This window comes from Oryzias latipes, chromosome 16 (assembly GCF_002234675.1).
Source record: "Oryzias latipes chromosome 16, ASM223467v1".
NCBI classification, from domain to species: Eukaryota; Metazoa; Chordata; class Actinopteri; order Beloniformes; family Adrianichthyidae; genus Oryzias; species Oryzias latipes.
The window spans coordinates 17715165-17740398 of NC_019874.2; the positions used below are offsets into that span (position 1 = coordinate 17715165).

General features: G+C 40.6%; 2 protein-coding genes across 2 annotated transcripts; both read right to left on the reverse strand.

Moving 5' to 3' along the window:
• Positions 1-7951: 7951 nt before the first annotated feature.
• On the reverse strand, positions 7952-17857 carry cdh17 (cadherin 17). The gene is made up of 19 exons (XM_004078115.4): positions 17806-17857; positions 16464-16520; positions 15903-15998; positions 14950-15087; positions 14730-14865; positions 13844-14002; positions 13392-13544; positions 12497-12702; positions 12266-12397; positions 12034-12184; positions 11176-11385; positions 11016-11092; positions 10754-10942; positions 10283-10527; positions 9607-9737; positions 9282-9506; positions 9083-9193; positions 8790-8903; positions 7952-8653 (listed from the first exon to the last, which is right to left on the reverse strand). The coding sequence occupies exons 2-19, from the start codon at positions 16509-16511 to the stop codon at positions 8562-8564; spliced, it is 2613 nt and encodes an 870-aa protein (XP_004078163.1). The 5' UTR covers positions 16512-16520; positions 17806-17857; the 3' UTR covers positions 7952-8561.
• Positions 17858-20972: 3115 nt separating this feature from the next.
• gem (GTP binding protein overexpressed in skeletal muscle) lies at positions 20973-23825 on the reverse strand. The gene is made up of 5 exons (XM_004077873.4): positions 23692-23825; positions 22552-23200; positions 22043-22119; positions 21763-21967; positions 20973-21682 (listed from the first exon to the last, which is right to left on the reverse strand). The coding sequence occupies exons 2-5, from the start codon at positions 22904-22906 to the stop codon at positions 21399-21401; spliced, it is 921 nt and encodes a 306-aa protein (XP_004077921.1). The 5' UTR covers positions 22907-23200; positions 23692-23825; the 3' UTR covers positions 20973-21398.
• Positions 23826-25234: the final 1409 nt, after the last annotated feature.

Below are 25234 nucleotides of genomic sequence, written 5' to 3' on the forward strand. Positions count from 1 at the left end.
ATAAGACAAAAGGTGAACAAACAAACAAAGCTAAATAAATAGGTTGCCAGTCTGTCTCAGGGCACACAATCACTTCTACACACACTCACACATGCACAGCGTGGGACAATTTAGAGAGTTACCAATTACCCTATGAAGCAAGGAGTTGGACTGTGGGAAGAAATCAGAGTCCCAAACATACACGCACGGGGAAAACGTGCAAAGTTCAGGAAGTCCCAGCCCGGACTCAAACCCAAAAGCGCTGACCACTGCTCCACCGTGCAGCCCCTGATGTCATCCTGTCTGTAAGAACAGAAAGTGGATTTCACTTCCTTCTTCAGCTCATGGAAACCAGGTTAGTGGTAAAACAGATAAGGAAACTTCATGTTTATTTTATATTTTTGTCTGTGTCCATGTTAATGTATTTGTGAGTTCTTTGAGTGTATGTATATTGGGGCGAAAAGAGTTTAGTTTAATGATTGGTTATTGTCTCGAGATCTCTTTTCTAGCAAAGGACATAATTAAAAAAAAATTCTTCAGAATATTCCATCCAAAAACCTACATTTACATTCAGCCATTTAGTCAGCCACCAATTGTAAAAATTATCCCACTTAAAAAGATGTTATTTTAATTATAGATTCAAATCAACTGGGGAGACAAAAATTAGTAAAGAAAAGTCAGAAAAAGACTAAGTCTGACATTTTAAGAATTTATTTGGAAACTATGCTGGAAAAAGTATTTGTTCAACTATATAAAGTTATACTTATCTTATTATAAATGTATTATGGTCTCCTAGTTGAAGTGTTTTTATGATGAAAATTACAGACATCTCTCATATGTTAGGTGGGAGATCTTGCACTATTGGTGGCTGATTATTCTTTTTTGCCCCCTTGTCTATGTGTGAGCAATGTTTGTTTGTGTGTCAATGTGTGTGTGTGTGTGTATACCCTAGATCTTCTCTGTTGATTTTTTTACTGATTTTTCTTCCTTTTACTAACCTGAAAGATAACTGTAGACGATGTTTAGACCTTTTCCGACAGGTTGTCTACCTTTTTGGACAAGAAAATGAAGACCAGACTAAAGACAAACTGAAAAATGTCATTCATCAATTGAAAGAAGGAACTTCACCCCAGATCTTGTCCTCCTCCACCCTCAGCATCTCTGGAATCAACATCCCTAATTACTGCAGATGTTATGGGGTCTTCATGTCCTCATCAGGTCGTCCTGCTGGAGAAATCCTGGTTGCTGCATCCTGCTTTAGTCACTAGCATACATTTGTATCTGATGCCGTACTGACATATTACCCAGATACTTTAGTAAAATCTTATTACATTAAATAATATTATGACACATTTAAATGGGATGGTAAATTCTACCCAAACCTGGACCCAAACTCAAACTTATTCTAGAAAAACAATCAGTCTGACTGTGACTTGACATTATGGCACTGCTGCTAGTTTTTAAATCACTTCATAGCGTTTGACCCAAATTCACATCAGGTCCATTAGTGATTCAAAAATGCAACCTAGAAAGTGAAAAACTAAACAACATTTTCCATTTATTTTTAAAGAAGTATTTAGAGTCTGAATGCAGTGAAGCTTCTCAGGTCCATTTGACAGTAGGATCTGGTGCTCCTGGGGGCAACTACCTTCCCAACGAGAGGCTTTGGGGCGTTAGAGCCTGGCTCCAGGTCAACAGGGAGGTCATCTATGCCTCCAAACCCTGGAAGTTCATGATGGAGAACACCAATGTCCCAATCTGGTAAGAAAAAATGATCCCGACACTCTACTATACTTACTTTACTTATACTTACTTATACCCAAGTATGCCTAGTAAATAAACTTAAAGTTTAGTTTATCATTCAGTCAAATAGAGACTTTTTGATTCACTATTGTTATCAGTGACTGCATCAATGTGTCTATTGTTTTTGCAACATGCTTTAAATAAATAAACTACACTAAACTTTTTGTTAAAGTAAGGTTCTTGTACATCGCCTCGCCTCCCCTTCATGGAACTGCTGACTGGAAATGAATGTTATTGAGTCAATGCTGCAGTTCCTTTGTGAAAATGAAAAGTCAGTCTGTTTTACTTGTCAAATTAGATATTTTAATTGAATTTTGCTACATATTTACTAGAGAACTTTTTGAAAATAAAATGTGAAATACCATTTTCTTAATCATTTTAATTAAGTGTGTCACAAAGGGACAGAATGAGTTGAAGAAGAAAAAGGAAAAGCTTTTTGGCAGATTCATTTTTCCTTTTATTTTTGAGTCAACGAACGCAGCTTTATTGTAAATGTGAAGCATTTCTGGTATTGACTCTTATTTTGAATTATTAGACACATGTGCTTCCATTGTAATAAACTGAACAGCATCTTCAGCATTCAGCTAGTGGATTTGCTACCATTAGGGGGCACTGCATCACCTGCAACTGTCATTAAAACCCATCAAAATCTCAACTTCAATCTTCATTTATAAAGTTGATAAGAGAACAGTAAGATCTCTGCTGCTGATCTTTGTATGTTGAGATTTTACAATTAAGCACTATTTTTGTGTTTTAATTTGAGTAAATGGAGCCAAATATGGTTAAAAAATATTTTGATGAAAAAAAAATTTTTTTGAAGAGAGCATTACAGAGACTGCTTCATTCCAGATAATTAGATGGAGGCCGATGATTTGCTGTGGAAACAGGGAATTAAGAATTTTAGGGTACAGTTACATTTTCTTCATTAGCTAGATTTGAAATATTCACATGACTTGCAACTGAGATCAAGCTTTCTGACACCAGGCAGCATATTTTACTCCACAAGACCTTCTTATTCTGGCATTGTACAAATTTAAGCTGAAATTAACACCCTGTGTCAGATGCAGCAAAGTAGCCCCAGACCGCAACCAAACCTCCGCCGTGTTTCCCACTGTTTTTTTTTGTCTAACTATAGAATAGATGTGCTCATCTACAAATCCCAAAGACATTCTCCCAAAAGCATTATAGCATGTCAACATTCAGTGTACTGAATTCCTGCCTTGTTTTTGAGTATTTACTTTCAGTCTTGGTGTCCTCTTTGATCGTCTCCATTAGGTCCATTTTGACTCTGACAGGTGGATGTTATGATTTGGCGCTAATGCACTATTTGTTTATTTAACACAACTATCTGTGTCCGTTTTCCTTTTGCAGTTGCAGCCACATTCAGAGAGGTTTCCTTCAGTCTTGTGGACCTTAAATGGTTCTATTATGTGTAAAGCTCCAGTTAGTTACCAGCATTATTCCTTTTCAAGTTATTTCAATAATCAATTTTTCTTAACATACAGGACTGTCCTTGTCTGCATTTCACCAAAAATAATAATCTTCTCAATTGTCTGCACTTGACCGTGTCCAGTACAGGCTCATCAGTTAAAACAAACACCACCACATCCTGTATTTGTCTATATTTTCATGATCAATTCTGCTGCCACTACTTTTACTGCTCAAGTTCTAAAATAATAAAGAACAAAAAAACTGCAAAAATTGGCTAATGTTTTTTTTTGCTACATTTAAACTGGAAAGCCTCACTGGCTCCTGACATTCAAGCAGTCCAGCTTTATCTCATTCATTCATTCATTCATTCATTCATTCATTCATTCATTCATTCATCTTCTGAGTCCGTTTTTGTACTTTTTGGGATCACAGGGCTGCTGGAGCCTATCCCGACCACTCATGGGCGAAGGCAGGGGACATCCTGGACAGGTCGCCAGTCGGTCGCAGGGCCCAGTTTCATCTCTTAAAACAAAATTCAAACATCTTTGGTTGTAATAGCTGATTGTTTTCTTTGTTTTCCCATCATCTTCTTTCTCTTTCGGCTTTTCCCATCAGGGGTCGCCACAGCGAATCATCCTTTTCCACCTCACTCTATCATGGACATCTTCTACCCTAACATTAGCCAACTTCATGTCCTCTGTTAAGACATCCATATATCTCCTCTTTGGCCGTCCTCTTGCCCTCCTGCCAGGCAGCTCCATCTCCAACATCCTTCTACCAATATATCCACTATCCCTCCTCTGAACATGTCCAAACCATCTCAGTCTGGCTTCTCTGACTTTGCCGCTAACACAGGCAACATGAGCCGTCCCTCTGATGTACTCGTTCCTTATCCTGTCTAACCTGGTCACTCCTAAGGAGAACCTCAACATCTTCATCTCCGCTACCTCCATCTCAGCCTCTTGTCTCTGTCTCACTGCTACCGTCTCTAACCCATAGAGCAGAGCTGGTCTCACCACTGTCTTGTACACCTTTCCTTTGAGTCTTGCTGACACTCTTCTGTCACACAACACTCCTGACACTTTCCTCCACCCGCTCCAACCTGCCTGCACTCGCCTCTTCACCTCTTTTCCACACTCCCCATCACACTGAACTGTTGACCCCAAGTACTTAAACTCCTGCACCTTCTTCACCTCAGCCCCCTGTAACCTAACGCTTCTACCTTGATCCCTCTCGTTCAGACACATGTATTCTGTCTTACTACGACTGACCTTCATACCTCTTCTTTCCAGAGCAAACCTCCACCTCTCTAGCTGTTCCTCCACCTGCTCTCTACTCTCACTGCAAATTACAATGTCATCCGCAAACATCATTGTCCAGGGAGATTCCTGTCTTACCTCGTCTGTCAGCCTGTCCATCAGCATAGCAAACAAAAAAGGACTCAAAGCTGATCCTTGGTGTAGTCCCACCTCCACCTTGAACTCCTCTGTCTGACCTACAGCACATCTCACCACCGTCATACTTCTCTCATACATGTCCTGAACTACTCTGACATACTTCTCTGCCACTCCAGACGACCTCATACAGTACCACAGCTCCTCCCTCGGCACCCTGTCATACGCCTTCTCTAAATCTACGAACACACAATGCAGCTCCTTCTGACCTTCTCTGTACTTTTCCATCAACATTCTCAAAGCAAAAATGGCATCAGTGGTGCTCTTACGGGGCATGAAACCATACTGCTGCTCACAGATCTCCACCTTCTTCCTAAGCCTGGCTTCCACTACTCTTTCCCACAGCTTCATTGTGTGGCTCATCAACTTTATTCCTCTATAGTTGCTGCAGTTCTGCGTGTCACCCTTGTTCTTAAAGATCGGAACCAGAACGCTTCTCCTCCATTCCTCAGGCATCTTCTCACTCTCTAAAATCCTATTGAACAACCTTGTTAGAAATTCCACTGCTGTCTCTCCTAGGCACTTCCATACCTCCACAGGTACGTCATCAGGACCAACGGCCTTTCCGCTCTTCATCCTTTTCAGAGCCTTCCTAACCTCCTCCTTTCCAATCTCTGCTACTTCCTGCTCCACAACAACCACATCTTCCTCCCTTCTTTCCCTGTCATTTTCCACGTTCATCAGCTCCTCAAAATACTCCTTCCATCTTTTCTGTACACTCTCCTGGGTTGTTAGCACCTTTCCATCTCTGTCCTTAATCACCCTTATCTGTTGCACGTCCTTCCCATCTCTGTCTCTCTGTCTGGCTAGCCTGTACAAGTCCTTCTCTCCTTCCTTTGTGTCTAACCTGTCATATAGCTCATCGTAAGCCTTCTGTTTGGCCTTTGCCACCTCTCTCTTCACTCTATGCTGCGCTTCCTTGTACTCCTGTCTACCTTCCTCAGTCCTTTCTACATCCCACTTCCTTTTAGCCAACCTCTTCCTCTGGACGCATTCCTGTACTTCCTCATTCCACCACCAAGTCTCTTTACCGTCTTTCCTCTTTCCAGATGACACACCTAGCACCTTCCTACCTGTTTCCCTGATAATCTCTGCTGTAGTTTCCCAGTCCTCTGGAAGCTCATCCTGACCACCCAGGACCTGTCTCAACTTCTGCCTAAATTCCTCACAAGTTTCTTCATTCTGTAGCTTCCACCACTTGGTCTTCTTTTCTGTTTTCCCTCTCTTCTTCTTCCTGGCCTCCAGAGTCATCTTACACACCACCATGCGGTGCTGTCTGGCTACACTCTCTCCTACCACCACTTTGCAGTCATTAACCTCTCTCAAATGACCTCGTCTACATAGGATGTAGTCCACCTGGGTACTCCTACCTCCACTTCTGTATGTCACTCTATGTTCCTCTCTCTTCTGGAAGTAAGTGTTGACTACAGCCATTTCCATCCTCTTCGCAAAGTCCACCACCATCTGTCCCTCCAGATTCCTTTCCTTCACACCAAACCTGCCCATCACCTCCTCATCACCTCTGTTGCCCTCACCAACATGCCCATTAAAGTCTGCTCCAATAACAACTCTCTCTCCTCTGGGGAAACTCTCTATGACCTCATCCAACTCACTCCAGAATCTCTCCTTCACTTCTAACTCACAGCCAACCTGTGGCGCATACCCACTGACTACATTCACCATCACCCCTTCAATTTCTAACTTTAAGCTCATCATCCTGTCTGAGACTCTTTTCACCTCTAGAACACTGTTTACAAACTCCCCCTTCAGAATCACACCTACCCCATTTCTCTTCCTATCAACACCATGATAGAACAGTTTGTATCCTCCTCCAATACTACGTGCCTTGCTGCCCTTCCACCTTGTCTCCTGCACACACAGTACATCTACCTTCCTTCTCTCCATCATGTCTGCCAGCTCTCTGCCTTTCCCTGTCATTGTGCCAACGTTAAGAGTCCCTATTCTCAAACCTATGTTCCTGCCTTTTCCCTTCTCTCTCTGGCCACGTGCCCTTCTGCCTCCTCTCTTTCTTCGACCAACAGTAGTCAAATTTCCACCGACACCCTGTAGGTTAACAGCATCAGTGGCGGTCGTTGTTAACCCGGGCCTCGACCGATCCGGTATGTCTAAAGTGTTGTGGATGATTCGCATGGTTATTTTGGCAATTTTTACGCCGGATGCCCTTCCTGACGCAACCCTCTCTATTTATCCGGGCTTGGGACCGGCACAGAGGCAACTGGCTTGCAACCCCTGTGGCTAGATTTGTTTTCCCATCATAAAACTTGAATTTTTGAATATTAAACATGGAAAACAGAAAAGAAAAAAAACGTTGATTTTTTTTTGGAAATATATGCCTCAAGCACAACCCTTAAAAAAAAGGGAGTTGTGCACAACATTGAAATTATATATGTAATTTGTTGACAAATCATAAGAACTTTGTTTTTTTATCAATTAATTTTTATTACATATTGTACATCAAAATGTGTTACAATGCTTTGATTTTTGTCGCGTCAGCACCTCCTAAATCAGCATTATTATTGAGTTTTATGGTCAGTGTAATCACTTCCATGTTTGGTCTGAAGGCCTCCAGCATGAAGATGAATGTATATCTAGCAGGAAAACAAGTCTGCATGTGGCGATGCAAGAGTTTGATGTCTCTGTCTTTCCTCTGCCTCTCAACCTTTTAGCACTCCGAGCAACTTTGTGTATGTGAGTTGTTGTGGAAAGGGTTGCTAGGATACCGGTTCAGATGGAGCGCAGACATAAACAATGACAAAACTCCACACAGAGCATGAGGGTGTTGTTTCTGCATGATCCTTTCTCAATGATCCATTTGGCTTCAGTAGCCAGGTTCTCGGGGGGGGGTCATCCCAAATGCACGCGGGCCGGCAAACATTTCACACGTATCGAAGGGATACGTGTATTACGCTGGCACATGGCATCACACGTATGTGTGCCTTTTGTTTGTTGGCAACTCTTTGTGCAGCATAAACGCCTGCAATCATGCCATCCGGCTTTCAGCAGCAAAATGACTCAGACCCTCAACTCTGCACAGCAGCATCAGGGCCTCTGCCGCTCGGCGACAGGCCAGCAGGGACAGGGTGATGCAACAGCACTCACTGCAAACGTGAGCAAAACCTATCTCAGGACATTTGCAGACAAAAAAAGGAAACAGAAGTGGTCGGGGGGAGGAATCTCCTGGTCTTATGTCACCTTGCAGCACCATGTGATGCCAGATTGTATGATTGTATGAACATGTCAGAAGGACTGAGACAAAACCAACATGATTAACAGCTTCTTTGTTTATTGGAAAAGGGAACATTAACGTGTCTTTACAAATTCACATTCATCGATGTTCATAAGAATGCTACATTACAGGATCAAATACCACCACAGAGCTCAAATGACAACTGTGGTTAAACTATGAGACACAAAGCAACTGCTAATAAAACAACTAGAGCACAGCATTTCAGGGTCAGAGAGTCAACAAGTTATCTGAGTGCTAAGCTGACATAAAACCATCTGCTGAAATAATTTAGTCTGCACAGTGCAGCTCGACTCCCAGAAGAAAAACAAAACAAGCTAAAGCAAAATTGCGAGTGTATACTTATGAGGACTAATTACTATTATATAAGAGAGGAAAAAAAGGGATTTGGAGAATTTATCTAAAAATGTTCATTGATCAGGAGACTAAAAAATAACTGTAAATATCCTTCTGCTTACATGTGTCAAAAGTTGCAAAAAGGAAGCTTTTCCAAACCACAAAACACTTGAATGAAGATTTCATCCTTGTGGAAGGTGCAAAAACACAGGTTGACTACATACTGTACAATTTGCAAATCCCCTCAAAGCTAATTTATATTAGTGTTTATAAATAAATCTTCATACGTGTGTCTACATCATGGCGCTCCGCTCCCCTTCTTTATCCAAGGCGTTCGCCTTTTTCTTTTTATCCGAGCGTTTAAGCACGATGATGAACATGATGACTGCAACACACAAAACACAGAGCGCTTTACAGCAGGGAAGCAGCAGAAAAGTGCCAGAGACATCAGCAGGCGGCAGCCAAAGCCTGACTTTGTTTCAGCAGAAAGAAAGAATTTATGCTGTGTTGGTCAGATTTACCACAGAATGCCAAGATGCATGCCAGGATGGCGATGGTGACTCCCACTGCTGGCTTGAATCCCTCTTCTGGTGCCACGTAGCAGTATCCTAGCTCTGTGCAGTTGCATACTTTCACTGACAAAGACAGGGGGACACACAGAAGATTTATTGATATTTTTGGGTTGTTAACAAAAGTTTGAGAGACCACGTCATTTATTAAACCCTCCAGTGTTTAGTAGCTGCCACTTTGGAATCCCCTTTGAATTGTCTTTTGACGATATTGGGTGATGTCTTGCTTTCTAGTATCAACTAACCTTCAAATAACTGACTGACCCCCATGCCAGCATTGTCCTTGATGTTGATACTGAGAGGGAAAATCCTGTCTTGAGTCGGCTTTTTCTTCAAACGCAGTTCAGCTGTTGTTTCTGGTTCACAGAGAAATGACGAAAAGTTTTTTTAAAGACATCCCCATCACTATTGGGGTTTTTCTGTGTGGAGATGTTTTGGATTTACCGTCAATTTGGCGCAGCTCCCAGTTGGGAGATTTCTTGTGGTCAGCAAAGCTGAAAACAAAAGGTTGAGAGAAAGGAGCACTGTCTCCATCTTCAGCCTTGAGGATGACAGGTTTGAGGTCTTTGGTGCAGATGAAGGCCACCTTCTCAATCAGTTTGGGGTAGTTGTCGTTGACGTCCAGCAGCCGCACATGGAGCGACTGCTCTGAATACTTCTCTGGGTTCTCTTTAAATCAAAAAGCAGGAGAATGAACGAGAGTGGAAAAAAGTTACTGTAACGTGAAAGTTCTCCAACTTTTACAGTCTTCCGCTCTGCCTAATCTCACCCTTTTCGAAGACAATCACGCTGACTTCAAAAGTTTCCAGTTTCTCTCTGTCAAGCTTTTCCTTTGTTTTGATCTCCCCTGAGGCAGCATCAATCTCCAGCCAGCCTTGAGAGTCCCCGTCCAACTTAAACCTGCAGACAAACACAATCAAAGTACTGTAGCATTAAAACAAATTTTAATGCTTCAGATTAAAATTTGTTCAGATTCAAAAGTGTGTCAGAACACTCCTCATGGTTTGTGTTTCAGTTTAGTTTTTTGTTTTTTATTTTGGAACTAAAGAATTAATTTTTTACTGAACCGTTTATTAAAGGCATAAAATGGGTTATGATCCTGATGGTTTTTTTATTTCCTATTACAGCTATTTATATATATTATTTTAATATATTTTACAGAATGGTTAGTCAAAGTGGATCTTTGTGAATGTTACTAAAATATCTTAAGTTTTATTAAAAACTACCTTCTTTTCTTGACTTTCACAACAATTCTGTGTTAAAACTTTTTTTTTTTAACTATTTAAATGTCAAGTCGGGTTAAAAAAAAAGTGCCATGTTTGTAAAAAAAATAGCACATTTTTTGGTTTGTAGTGTTCATTTCATTTGGGTGCGTTGCATAATGTTTCTTTAGAGTAAATAGCTGCTCAGACTTCCACACAACTATACTTTTTTATTTTGATTACCCAATCTCTTTCCCTTCGGGATCCTTTGCCTCCACAGTGAACAGCACAGATCCTTTGGTGAAGTTTTCAGGCACCGTCACATCCAGGACGTTCAGGCTGAACTCGGGAGTCTCGTCCACATCAGTGACAGATAAAGAGAAAGTGGCGGTGGACTCTGTGCCGTACTCCAGATCTTTCATCAGGGGCTCCGGGTTACGAGCATCAATCTGGATGTGGAACGTCTTAGCAGACTCAAAGTCCAGAGGCTGTAGGAGGAGGAATAAAGTATGCATTATTTAGCATAGTTCCTATTAATTAATAAACACAAAATTTACTTAGTAAATACTGACAAAGAGAACGAATGGGTACCAATTTCTTTAACAGAAAATTAGGTACCAAGGGTTCATCTACTTCCAGTGTACATAACTAAAACGAAAACATAAAAAAGATGCTAGATTTTCTGGCTGGTTGAAGTGTAAGGCTGTACTGCACCTTGGCAATGACCACATGACCAATGCCTTTTCCATCTGTCTCCACAGAAAAGGTATCATCATCATTTCCAGCAGAAAGGTGGAACTCAATAAATGAGCTGCCGCTGTCAGCATCATCCTCATCTGTTGCTCTGACGGTTACAACTGTGTGTCCCACTGGAGTGTCCTCTGCCAGAGTGTGTTCGCCATACTGCACGCAAAAAGACATGTTCAGGACATCATCCTGGAGGCATGGAAACATGAGCAATAGCTCAGACACTCACGTCGCTCTTCTCAAAGAGCGGCAGCTGGTTGTTGACGTCGATGACCTTGATGACCAGCTTGCAATTAGTGCTAAAATCTGAGAGCAATTTGCCATGAGTGTGTGAGTCTGCAGGTTGAATGGAGAGAACATATAAGTGTGGTTTGCTTCACTCTGGTTACCTGTGTCACTGACTTCAACAGTCAGGTGGTAGAACTTCTGTTCATTTCTTCGAAGCAAGCGCAGCGCCTGGATTCTTCCAGAGGCCTCATCAATGGAGAAAGTGTTGGATGCAGCTGATGGACTTAAGGACCCAATCTTGTATGTCAGCTGGGAGTTCAGGGTCCCTTCTTGATCTTTATCCTGGGCCAACAGCTGACCTACCAGGCTTCCTAAAAAAAGCAAGAAAAAATATTTGTTTAAACTTTTTAAACTTAAACTTTTTTTTCTTTTTATAAATGTTAAAATATTTCCCCAAAATTGTTTCTTTAACATATAACAATTGTTGTTTTCTTTCCTTTTATTATTCCAATTTTGTGTCTTTAAACCACTTTGCTTTATGGATAAATTTGCTGTCTTAATTTTATTCTTTTGCATTATTTCTCTTTAATTTTCCAGATTTTTTCTGTCTTTTTTGCCACCAGGAGTCTTGTATTAACTGTTCCATGTATGATTGACATTTCAGACTTTTTTTTGGGTCAAATATCATTCAATTTAAACAGATTTTTGCTATAGTTTTGTATTTTTAAATGTAAAAAGTGGCATTAAGAATGAAGATTTATGCATAAACAATGAAAAATTTTCTTTATAAATATGTGTTATGTGAAAAAACAGAGCCTCTTCGTTCCTGCTCAAAGCAAGCAATTAAAAAAGAGACACAGATATGCTAAACTGTGTGTTTAAGCCTAATGTTTTAAAGTGACAAACATATAGTTCATTATTTCTGTGATGTTGATGCTGTTTATTGTCCTAATTTAAGTCTAAATATATTCAACAATAGTATAAAGTTTTGCTGTGAATTTTCTGCTTTCACATCCTACCTGGAGGTTCATCTTCCTGGATCTCAAAAACACTCTCCTCATTTTCACACACTGGTGCATTGTCATTCACATCCAGCACCAAGACGTGAATCTCCATGGGGGGATCCACTTCCTTGTCATTATTATCCTTTGCAAACACAACCAAGGTGTACTGAAAAAAAAGAATATCTTAATTAATTCCTTAATTCTTTATAAGTTGTATGTTGTTACATATGCTAGAGGTGCCTTCTACCATGTCTTTTTCCTCTCTGTCCAGCTGCTCTGTTAAATATATGACTCCACTTTCTGAGATTTCGAAGGGAAATTTCAGTCCTCTCTCTTTTTGTACTAATGAATAGATGGCATTGGGATCATTAGACTGGACCTGCACTCAGGAAAGAAGAGAAGAGCACAGCACACCGGCCAGTTTTGGATAAAAGCCATTAAATTAACTGAAAAAGAGTTAGGATCTTTTCATGGTTACCTTTGCAATCGACCGGGGATACGCTCCCATTAAGTTCTCCACAATAGAGATGGGACCTGGGTTGAACCACAAGTTCTGCTGCACAACAATGTGTACTCTGGTGTTCCCACTCAACGCAGTGTCTGACTTTCCTTCTTGGTCCTGGACTCGCACAACCAGGAAGTAGTCTGGGTCCTCCAGTGGGTCTACATTCTCCCTCCTCATCTCTGCCAGCAAAGCAAAAAAAAAAAACAGACTAAGATCAGAACCTAAGCACTTCTAAATAAAGTTGACTGTGAGAGGTGGCTTCCTGCACACCCACTTTCACTGGTCATTGGGATATTTTATGATTGCAATGAAAAAGACAAAAAAGAGGCCTTTTTTTGTTTTACTCAAATGAATCAAGGGGGGATCTCAGACATGCTAAGAAGATGATCTTTTTAATACTATAAAACAAGGATTTATATTTGTTATTATTTGCCATAACAACCTTCTGAAACCAACAGGTCCATCTGAGTTCCATTCGATGATTGTGGTCTTTTTGTATTTGCATGATTGTAAGAAAAAAAACGGTACGGGTAGAGAGGCATCACAAAGTAAAAAGGTTCAAATGTGCAGTGGTCTACTTAAGTTACAGACCTCAAACTTTTGCTAATCGAATGAACAAAAAATTTCCAAAAGAAAACAGATAGGTCTGCAGATTGAAAAAACATCATTGTTGCTTTTGAATTGTAGTTTTTTTTTATCATTTTGAAAGAGGTTATCCAAAAGTGTACGAACATATTTCAAAATACTTATTTGTTTGTTTGTTTGTTTATGAATTATGGATCCCCGTTAGCTGCAACACATAGTTGCATTGTAAATAATAGTAATAATAATAATAATAAACAGCCTTGTTTGCTCCTTGAAAACAAACCTGCTTTCTCCATGCAAGTGAAGAAAGGATTGTCTTCATAAGGGACTTTCTGTGCTGCACAGTATTCATCAAACTTTGCTTTCAAATTGTCAATGCTACGTTCTTCTCCTTGACCATAGTGAAATCCTTCTCTGGCCTTCAGACTGCGGAATCCTGTTGAAAAGAAAGACAAACTTTCTGTAGAGATGAACACAAACTATTACAAAGTTTCAATAGAAGTATGCAGTTTGCAATCATTTCACATTTTCAAGCTACAATCCAGCACCATGTGACAGATTCCAGCAATCTGTCTTGAATAAGCATTAGCTTTGAGCACACGAGATGAGCCGTGTAATCTGGATTTACAGTGGTGCTATACTGCTGGATTACAGTGGGAGATTACACGTTCTGCTTCAGACAGTGTACTTGAATGTGTGAATCTGTTCCCAGCCTGATGCTTGCGTGTGCGTTACCTTCTGCTGTGGTGGAGATCTCTCCTGTTTGGGGGTTGATCTGGAACATGGGTATGTTGTGATTATTGGGAATTTGGCTAACCAAGCTGTAAACCAGGTCTGCATTGGAAGTCTGAGGGTCGTCTCGGTCAAACGCAAACACTCGGGTAAATGGGACATCTGCAGGAAAGGAGTTAAAAAAGGACAAATTGGATGTGAATAAGAAGATCTAGAAGATAAAAACTGAGTTTTTGCTCTGTATTTTAATAGATTTTTGTTGTGGCATCCATAAGCAGGACATGTGCATGATGCAAATGCCATAAAATTATCACAATAAGATGAATGCTTTAGTGTAACAGCAACTGTTAGCGTATGGATTAATCTTTTTGTTTTTTACTTTAGGAAAGATTGTTTTAAAGACTTTAGAAATGTATTACACATTCCTTAATAAATTATTGTTTCTATGACCATCTTTGCTCCATCACAGTCTCAAACTTTTGTTAAGAGTACATTTTATATTCATCCAAACCATCTAATGTTTTCTTCTACATTCCTTACACATTGTGCAGTTTAAAAGAAACTTTTTTTCTGATTTTTTTAATAGCTTGGACCTGTGGGAACATCAGTCGCCATACTGACATCAGACTAAGGCCAAATCTATTTTGAATTCCATCAGAACAACTTGCAGTCAAGAGCCTTTCAAACACAAGTAAACAGGTTTTTCATCATGGGTCCTTGACAGCAAAATCTAACTAAAACATTCTCAAAAGGAAGTGTTAAGATGGTGTAGCCATGTGTTTGATGCCTGTAATGGGTTTTGAGATCATTCAACTCAGGTTTTGTGCTGGAACAGTGTTTTTTTTTTTGCATCTGTGTTTATTGTCATTTTGTCTGAGCAGTTGCACACCTATGGGACTGCGTTCTCGAACTGTAGCTGTGTAGACGCTCTGGTTGAAGTATGGTGCATTGTTATTGATATCCAAAACATTTATGGTCACAAAGATGGGTTCATCGACCTGTTTGTCACCTTCAAACGCATCCACCTAAATGTAGAAGAACACAAATGCTGCATTAATTGCTGTTACAGCAAGTTTTTGCAACTAAGAGGGACTGAGAAGACATGTTACCTTAAGGACGTAATGGTTTTCTTTTGACCAATCCAGAGGTTTTTCCAGGTAGAGCCATCCATCTCTCGAGATCCTAATGTCATCCTTACCTTCTCCACTGAGCCGAAAATCAGTCACACCTGCATTTGTTGTCTGAAACTAAAACGTGAAAGAAGAGAATTTAGAAAGCAAGTGACCTCAAATATTTATTACTTTTCAAAATTTGCAGTTTACACAAACAAGTTTTTTTCAAAGGTCTGTAAAAAGAAGTCACTTTTTCTGTTCTACACCACCTGCTCTTCAAACATAACCGTGCAGAGTAATGATTGATATTTGCCCATTCTTCCTGAACAAAGCTTCTTACTAATACACAGCCTTCTTTTTTTGTATTTATATAACATTGAGAGTTGCAGGTGCTGGACAATTTCAACAGGTCATTTCAACAGGCCTGAAGTCTTTTCCATAGAGTCATGCTGTTTTTAACAATTCTTGAATATGGGGCTTGGCATTTTAGTGCTGAAAAAAACATCTTGTTCGGTTAAAAAAAGGCAATGTGAATTGCTATATATAAATTATTATTATTGTTAAGAGTACAAATGTACTATTTGGCAGTGGGGGTGCCTTCATGTATTTGTGGTTGTTGCTTTTTCAGATTTGTTTTATCGGTTAAGTTCCCATGTGACAGTCGTCTAACAACTCTAAGCAGAGAAAATGGACTGATAGAGCAAACAAGGACATATATAATTGTTTAACTGAATTTGTTCTCCAGCTAGCTTAAAAGTCCTCACATTTGTCAAATTTACAATTATTCTTTCTACCGAAGAATAAAAAATGTCTTTATATTATTGCAACATGAATATCTTATACAAAGTATAAGCTGGCAACTCAAATGTTATTTTTCCTAGATGTCTACGGAGCTCCAAAAAAATATAAAAGCGATGTCCTCCTCCTTCGAGCCACCTCATGTGTAATACCTGATAAATAGGATACGGCACTGGTGTCCCCTCTGGCACGTCTAATATAATGTTCTCAAATGGGCCCTTCTTTTCCTCCAGATCCTTCCCACTGGCCTACAACAGGACATGAGCATGGGTCAAAGGTCAGTGAGTACAGTGCAATCAGAGGTAGAGCCTGAAAGCAGTCACCGTGGCGCTCACGTTTACACTTCATAACACGTATTTAGTCAAGCATTGAGGTCAGTTATTTATTGAACCAGAATTCATGACACTAACAGAATGTGAGAACAAAGTCTACAGACGTTTAGCAAAACCTTTACAGTTCTGTTTAAGCCTTTAAATAAGTGACCGTAGGATTTCTCTTATTAACTCTGACAGTAGTCCACCTCTTTGTACGAAGTACTCAAGATCTTATGGGAAATTACATGAAAGTATGCTTATAAATTAAACTAAACATGGTAAAACATGCAAATGAAAATGAAAGAAATGATCTTTCACAAATTAAACAATGAAAATTGATGAACATCCAGTAGGTTGTACTGACACCAACTCCAGTAGGTGGCAGTGCATTTTACTCACAAGGCTGAACAGTAATGGGAGCAACAACAGATGCACCATGGGTGTCATTTTCACAGCCTACAGAAGAGGAGGAGGAGATGGAGAAGACAAAGTCAAAGAAGGTTGAAGAAACTGAGATGACTTTATAGCCTCTAAACAGTCACTTTTTTAAATCTCTTGGCAGAAAAAATTAAACCTCATCTTGATGGATTGTCAGACTGACATCACCTTCATTACCTGGCAACAACCACAAACAGACAGAACACTTTATTTTTGCCAGTTTGTTTCCCTTTCCAGAGGTCAGATCCCGGGTTGATGTCATGAGCTTGCAAAGGTCATTGCAAACCGAGTGACCCTGGTGACTTTACAGCTGTGTGGAAACAAGCGTGTCTGCTGGCCTTGATCTGAGTTTGCTTTTAGAAAGTTTGCAGCCCATGAGAGAAAACTGAGTCACGTCGGCTTTGTTTTCCTGCCTTTGCAGTGCAGTCTGCAGCACACACAAAGCAAGCTGAAATGTCAATGCTAGCTCAAAGAACGCACAGAGCAGAGTGTATAGCTTAAAATGAACTCGGTTTAGGTTTGTTGGAGAATATTTATTAAAAGAGGTTGTGAAAGAGATAAAATTCTAATCACAAAAACTGAGAAATTAACATCACTCTGCCTTGAAGATTACAGAGGTGGCTCACTCTATCATTAGTGAAGGTGAAAGACAAAGTTAACAGGTTAGATGAAGGTGACTTTGAGTTGTAGCTAGTGACCTTCTTCCTACAGTGGACACTTAAATGTCCTGAAAGATCTGTACAGCAGAAAATCCCAAAACTTTAATCTTTTTAATCTCTCCCATTTTATCATCCATTACATAAAATGTTTTTCTGAGTGGCACATATTTACACAGTCTTAAATTGACCAACCACTAGAATAATTTCCTCCTATCAGTTTTAACAAACCTGAGGTTAAAGTGTTTTTTTTTCCCCAATAAAGATTTAAAGGGAAACTGAGAACTTGCGTTTGTATGAGAATCACATTTTAAGGCCTTCAATTGGCCCTGTCAGCAGAACTGCAGAATTGCCTCTTATGTGTTTAATTTCAGTTTCTTTAACTCTTAAACCGAATAATCATCACATATCTGAAGCCGCCCAGGAAGCCAGAGAGCAGAGGTCACCGCCTTGTACTAGGCCCCGCCAAAGTCACCTCAAGATCACAGCACCTCTGCAATAACCAGAATATAACCAATACTTCCATGCCAAGCTGTGTGAAAAAGCAACGCAGCGGCGATGGTTTTCTGCCATTAAAATCCCACTAAGGTCTTTCCCGTTGAACTCAACAGAGCTGAAACCGGATTCAGAGGACTGCAGTGACTTACCTTAGACGCGACTTGAGCGACTCACTCCAACCTGAATGGAGAGAGTTGTTTAAAGCTTTAAAGTTAAACGTTAACAATGTTAACCAACTTTTATTGTATCTAATGATTGTCTAATCATCCTGCCTTTTAGTCGAGTGAACCAATGACGGATCAGAAACCTAAGAGGCAGGAAGAGGAGAACAATGACACACTGCTCTTTAAAAGACAAACTGGGATGGGTCTCCTGAAGAAAGACTAATTTAAAAAAAACTGATTTTATAGTGAAACTATGTCATTTGCTTTTATTGAGAGAAACTTTATAAGGACTTGTGAAGGATTTTTAATATTTAGACAGCACATGTGTGCACTGAGAGTACTAGGAAAAACACAGCAAAGCATGTGGGAATTTTTTTTTCCTCCTGAAACCTCCAGTTCAGTGTTTCAGTTTCTTATTTCACCCTTAGACTTTGACCTGTCCACTGTTTCCTGTCAGATTTTCCATTCCAGATAAGAAGCTGTGTGTGAACAAAGGGACGAACTGATAGCAATGGAAACAAGAAGCCCCGAGGTCACACGGTGATCCAGGGGGTCAACACGTTCAGATAAGCTTGATCATAGCCACTGATAAGTTCTAACAGAGAGATAATGCACCTTTTTTGTGTTCGTCCCCCCTACCATCCTTTTCATATCTGTGATGTGTGCTACAGAGCTCTTGTCGGTACACTGCTTGGCAACTAGGCAGAGAATTGTGTGAATCTGCGAGTGAGTCACCACTTCACAGGCCTGCAACTTAAGCAGAACCTGCGACTGTGGTGTTATTGGTTCAGCGGATGAAGCGCTGAAATCAGATGGAAGAGACTCTGTTATGTAAAACATGGGTCCTTCCACAGCTCCGCCTTGATGCTTCTACACAGGCTGTCTGACATTCTGGCCAACACACACCATCTGCCTGCTCCAACTGAAATCAACATACAGACTTGGCACACAGCGGATGGCCTCTGAGCGTTACCTTAGCAACACATCTTCTAGCATTACACCACTTTGCAGACAAGATTTCAAAGTTTACGGTTCAGCATTAGCTGGTAGCCAAACTGGCAGATGTGAACTTCTCAGACGATACAAAAGGCTAATCTGTTGTCAAAAGTTCGGTGTGATTGTCTGACTCATCCTTCATCATCTCAGTTAAAGCGCTGTTAAATCCTGTTTGCGCCACTTTTTGGTGTCAGAGATGACTCATCCTTTTGGGTTCCTCAATAATGAGAATAAGAACACAGACAAAAGTCCTTGCTGTGGTTCATGGTTATCAATAAAAGCCTCAAAGACTCACTCCAATGAAAATCTGGTTTTTAACATGTTCTTCTAGCCTTTTCCTCATGATGGAGATGTATAATAATAATAATAATAATACATTTTATTAAGACTGCGCTTTATATTTTAGGTAAAATCTCAAAGCGCTACAATGAAGGCAGAAATTATAATGGTTTAAGATAAGAACAAAGTAAGACAAAAAAACAACAACAATAAAAGTACTAAAAAGCATTATGAAAAAGGAAAGTTTTTAGGCCTTTTTTAAGTGTGCCAAGGCTTTGTGGGGCTCTGAGGAATTGTGGAAGATTGTTCCAGAGTCGAGGGGCAGCAGCTTGAAAGGCTCTGTCTCCCATTGTGGTTAGCCTGGTGGTCCTTGGTTGATGAAGGCAATGTGTGTAATTTGAGAGGAGTCGTCGTGAAGTGGCTTGCGGGGAAAGGAGCTCACTGAGGTAGGCAGGGGCAGTTCCATGGACGCCTTGGTAGGTGAGGAGACAGAGTTTGTATTGAATTCTGGAACGAATGGGTAACCAGTGAAGTGACTGAAGAACAGGAGTGATGTGGTAAAATTTGCGTCTCTTTGTCAGGACCCTAGCAGCGCAGTTTTGGATGTGCTGGAGCTTTTCCGGGCTCCTGCCAGGAATCCCAACAAGGAGAGCAGTGCAGTAATATAGTCTGGAGGAGATAAAGGCATGGATCAGTTTTTCTGCAACAGACTGGGTGAGTGAGGGGCGGAGCTTTGCAATGTTTTTGAGATGGAAAAAAGAGACTTTGGAGAGGTGACGTATATGATGATCAAATGTTAGAGTCGATTTTAACACCAAGATCTATCACAGGTGAAGAAAGCGAAATGTTGTGACAAGAATGCTTTTGGTGGAGGATGTTTTGATCTGGTGAGGTGTACCGATTAATATGGCTTCAGTCTTGTTGCTGTTGAATTGGAGAGAGTTTTCAGCCATCCATGCCTCTATCTCCTCGAGACATGCCTGGAGGGCAGAAGAAGTTAGGGTGGGAGTGGAATCCATTTTTACATATAACTTAATCATCGGCGTAACAGTGGAATGAAATGTGTTTACGGATAATTTGTCCAAGTGGAGATATGTAGATGGTAAAGAGTGAAGGTCCAAGAACAGAGCCTTGAGGAACTCCCCAGGTGACTGTGTGTGTGTGAGATTTAGCAGACCCCAGAGCCACGTATTCTGTCTTGTTTGTGAGATATGATTTAAACCAGTTGAATAAGTTCCCAAAGAGTCCAACAGTAGTATGAAGACGGTTAAGGAGAATGCCGTGATCCACAGTGTCAAATGCAGCTGATAGGTCCAGAAGGAAGAGTAGAGATGTATATTAAGAGACTTAAGCTAAAAATTGCATTTCTGGGTATATCTTTATTCAAATCACTGTGAATCAGGAGCAGACAAAAAAAATGCTGTTTGTAAAAGCTGTTAGTTGTGACGTAGAAGCTACAATCGGTAGGCCAAAAGCTCCCTGCACTGCTCTATTCCAATGCATCCACTTGTAGACTAGATCCATATACGTCTTTGTTTTCATCACCTGAGCTGGCTCAAAACTGTATGGCTGGATAGCTCTGATATTGCTAGCCATTTTTGTTGAACCAGTAATGTTAAGTTGGGGGTGTGAAGGGCTGCAAGCTAGCAGAACACGTAAACAGATGGATGAAGTGAACTCCGTGCCAACAGTCCCACCCACAACTCAGGTGAATTTCTAATGAACTACAGCCGCTCTACAGAAACTATGTCTTATAGAGCGACATTGATTTTGGCTAAAAACGGCATAATTGTTTTAAAAAACAGCATAAATAAAAGACCACTGAGAACCCTTATACAAAAGATCAAAACATGACAAAAAGGCCCTTAAAGCCTCTGTTCAACAAACACATCATGGTTCTCATTTTTATTTTACAAAGTGCAAAATACAATACAATATAAACAAAATCAATGTTGAAAGTCAACATTCATCACAAAAGTAGCAAAAGAGATTTTGTCCATTTAACAAAAAGCTCACAAACAATCATATCAGCACTTGACCAGTCCACAGTTTTGGCTGAAATGGAACAGATGATGAGGTCAGAGAAAAAGTTACACAGAAATGGACAGAACTACATCTTTCTCTATGATTTCCAGTCTGTCAATCCTTCCATGCTGTCCAGTCAGTGAAGACACAAATGTTTTTAATCTCATCTTCTTGCCAGAGAGCAGAAAGAGGGTAAATCATCTGACCTGCAGTCCTTCAGAAATTGGTTTTCCTCCAGTTCTGTCTGTAACTTCTTTTCATCTGATGGGGAAACCCGGCTACAAAACCGAGAGATTGTGGCAGGACTTTGATTTCAGCCAGAATGCCATGGTGGGATTGTTCTTTGCAACCACTTTGTCGAAAAAGCGTTTGGCCTTCATGGGGAGGCTCTCTCGCCGTGTGCTACAGTGTACGTGCCTGCGCCGTCTGCTCTCCTCCCTGGAGTCTCTTCGCAGACGCAGCTGCCGCACGATGCCGTAGAATGACTCCCAGACATTGTGCTGCATGGCAGCTGAGGTCTCGATGAACTTGCAGTCAAACACGGCAGCACACGCGCAGCCCTCTGCGAGATCACAAAGAGAGACACACCTGAAGGGCTGTGTTTCAAACAAAAACAGGAAACAGGTGTGTGAGTCTCCTTACCACTGGTCAACACTTCTCTCCGCCGCACTAGATCACACTTGTTCCCCACCAGGATGATCGGGGTGTGTCGGGCAGGACAGAAGCGACGGAGGGTTATTCTGAGCTCTGAAGCTCTCAGGAACGAGGCCCGGTCCGTTATGGAATACAACAGCAAGTAGGCGTCAGCCGTCTGCATGTACTGCTCCTGGGTCCACTCGTTGTCAGTCTGAGGAGCACACACTGTTAATATATACCCACATTAAAACACATAACTATTCCAAAGATTCAGTTTTCATCTCACCTGTTCATCCCACATGTCCACCAAAGTAATGATTGCAGGTTCCCCATCAACTTCAATTTCTTTTTCACACAATTCCTCTAAAAAACAAACAAAAAGATCTTTATATTAAAAGTTATAATAAATATTTTAACTGTTAAAATCCTTTAAAAATATGTTTACTTTCGAGGGTTTGTGGCTTATAGCAGCAGAAAATATAACTGATTTATGGACAAAAGAACTACGGAAGGGATGTGTCTTCTGACAGTTTCTAAATTCTTCGTTTTCTTTTTACTTTATTTGTATTCTTTCAACAAAAATAAGAAAATGTCTTTTTAGAAACTAACAATAAATTATTTTATACAATAATTATTAATATTCAGAGGGATTTTTCTCATTCAGGGCAAAAATAACAGATTATTTGTTCTTTTTTATTATTAAAAATACATGAATTCAATGTGAAAGGCACACTGGGTTGAATTGTGCTTTTTGACATATTAAAGAAAAGAAAAAGGAAGTGATTTCTCTCCTACCTCCACACAGCTCGCAGTCATCGCTATCCATGCTGTCCGCAGCCCCCGCGAAGATGCTGGCGAACGCCGTTTTACCGACCCCGCTGGCCCCCAGCAGCACCACCCTGTACGGGCTCTCGGGCTCGGCTGGCTCCCCGGCGAAGTCCGTGGAGATGACCGAGTCCGACGACGACCAACTCCCGCGGCTGCCGTCCGACTCTCCGGCGGAGCTGGCGCAGGACTTGGAGCGGGAGATGCAGGCGGGAACGCGCGCCAGGAGGCCGTCCGGGGGCGCGTGGCTGCCCGAGTCGCAGATGCTCCACCGGTGCAACTCGGTCTGCAGGCGGAGGCTGTGCCGGCGCACGCTGGACAGCATGGCGCTAGAACTTTTTTTTTTATACTTTAAAAAAAATGTCCGCGTGTGACTAAAAGTGTTTTCCTCCTCTCTATAAGCCTACAATTACAAACCGTCCACAGGGCGACCTGAGACGGACATCCCGCAATAAAAACAAAGTAGAATCCTGAGTAGACTTCACATCTGCTGCTGTCTCAGTCATCCCCATCAGTGTCTCTAATGCTCTGATGGGATGGGGTTTCCCTGCCGCCTATATAGAGGGAACCAGGAGAGGCGGGGCAGTCTGGACCCGTGCGTGCAAAAGCAGGAGAGATGCTGCAAACCAGAGGAGGCTGGATGATTAAAAATCCTTTAAACCTTAGTTTTGAACTCTAAATATTCATTAAAACATTCTTTTGAGATAGTCAAAAATCATTGAAACTAAAAAGAACTAAAGTTTATGGAAATAATAAAATTACCTGCAGCTCAATCAAGACAAACACACATTAAATGAATACACATTCAACTCAAAGCAGTACTTAGTACAGTACAGTTACCACAGTTACAGTACAGTTACTTATTCTGTAAGTGGTCCATCTTAAAAAGCACAAAAAGAGTTCTGTTAATGTTTATCATACAGGTCAACAGAGAGAGACAGAATGTTAAAAAGAATGCGGGAAATTACATCATGCAAGAAATAATGGCTTCTACAAGAAGCCATGTGAGAATTTCATCCCTCACATGGCTTTAACTTTTTCTTTTAAAAGTTATTCTGTTAATGGCACTTGTTTAAGCTCATTAGCAGTATAAAAGACACTTGGCCTCACCTTTAAACAGACTGCAACCTCTCCACCAATACCAAAGAGCTGTCTCAGGACACCAGGGGTAAGATTGTAGACCTGAACAAAACTGGAACCAATCTTCAAGAAACATGCAGCTTGAAGAGAAGAGAACAACTGTTGGAGAAATGTTTAGAAAATTGAAAAAATAAAAGATCACTGACAGTCTCCCTCCATCTGAGGCTCCATGCAAGATCTCACCTGGTTGGGAACAAATAAATGTTCTATGAGAACAGTGAGAAAACAGTCCAGAACTACACTGGGGAACTGATTACTGACCCGAAAAGAGCTGGAAAATCTAATGGACACTTCCCTCTTAAACCAGCGCAAATTCAAACTCGACATAAGTTTGTCAGAGATCATTTGGATGATCCAGAGGACTGGAGAATGTCATGTGGTCAGATGAAACCAACATGGAACTCTTTGGTACAAAAGCCACTTGCTGTGTTTGGAGGGGGAAGATTGTAGAGTTGTATCCCAAGAACGCCCTACCCACTGTGAAACATGGGGGTGGAAACATCATGCTTTGGGGTTGCTTTCTGCAAAGAGGTCAAAAGGACTAATCTATAAGAAGGAAAGGATGAATTGGATCATGTATGGTGAGATTTAGGGCAAAAACCTCCATCAGTGAGAGCATTGAGGATGAAACATGACTGGATCCTTCAGCATAACAGTCCCAAAAACATCATCAAGGCAACAAAGAAGTGGATCCATAAAAAAGCATTGCTCTTGACCTCAGTCGAGAACATCCTGGGACAACTTGCAGTATTGGCGACTGACAAATATATATTTTTTATCTCTAATATAATTATTGTAGTTAGCTGTTATTTAGCTGCCCTTTTTTTTAAACAGGCTGAATGATTTTAAATGTAAAATAGCATTAATTGGCCCAAATTGGTTTAGTTTAAGATCAAGCAGAGAAATGTTAAATGTAACTGTACATAAGACTGTACTTGAAGAAAAGACAATATTTTTAAATAGGATTTATAAAAATTGAAGAAAAAAACAAAAAAAAAAACATCAAGTTAGCATTTGCAAAACCCTAAATAACCCGTGTCAATGATTCTCTTTTTATTGCAACTTTCAGTCATGCACAAGCCCTAAAGTTCTCTCAGAAAGGAGCAACACTTTGTTTTTGCCTTTTGTTCCAGTGCAGATATGTTAATAGAAAGTGGCAGATGTCAAGGTTTTTTTTTCTCTGTGCATCTGTAATACTATGTTGAGCTGCAAATGGAAAAAGCTGCCAGCGCTGTTCTTTCCACCTACACTCTTGCAGCTGAAAGCTGAAGGCACGTGTCATGAGTTTGAAAACCAGAGGATTAATGAATCAGACAATGCACTGTGAGGTGAAGTGGAGTGGATGAACCAACTTGAAACGATTAGGAAAATTCATCTTCTAAAAGCCCCAGTGCAGGAAGGGGATGAACAAAAATATGTTTGGGTGAATGAGACCTCATTTTAAATTATTAATGGGTATCATGTTTGAGGGCTTGATGACCATGAAGGACCCAAAATGCAGAGACGGGAGGCA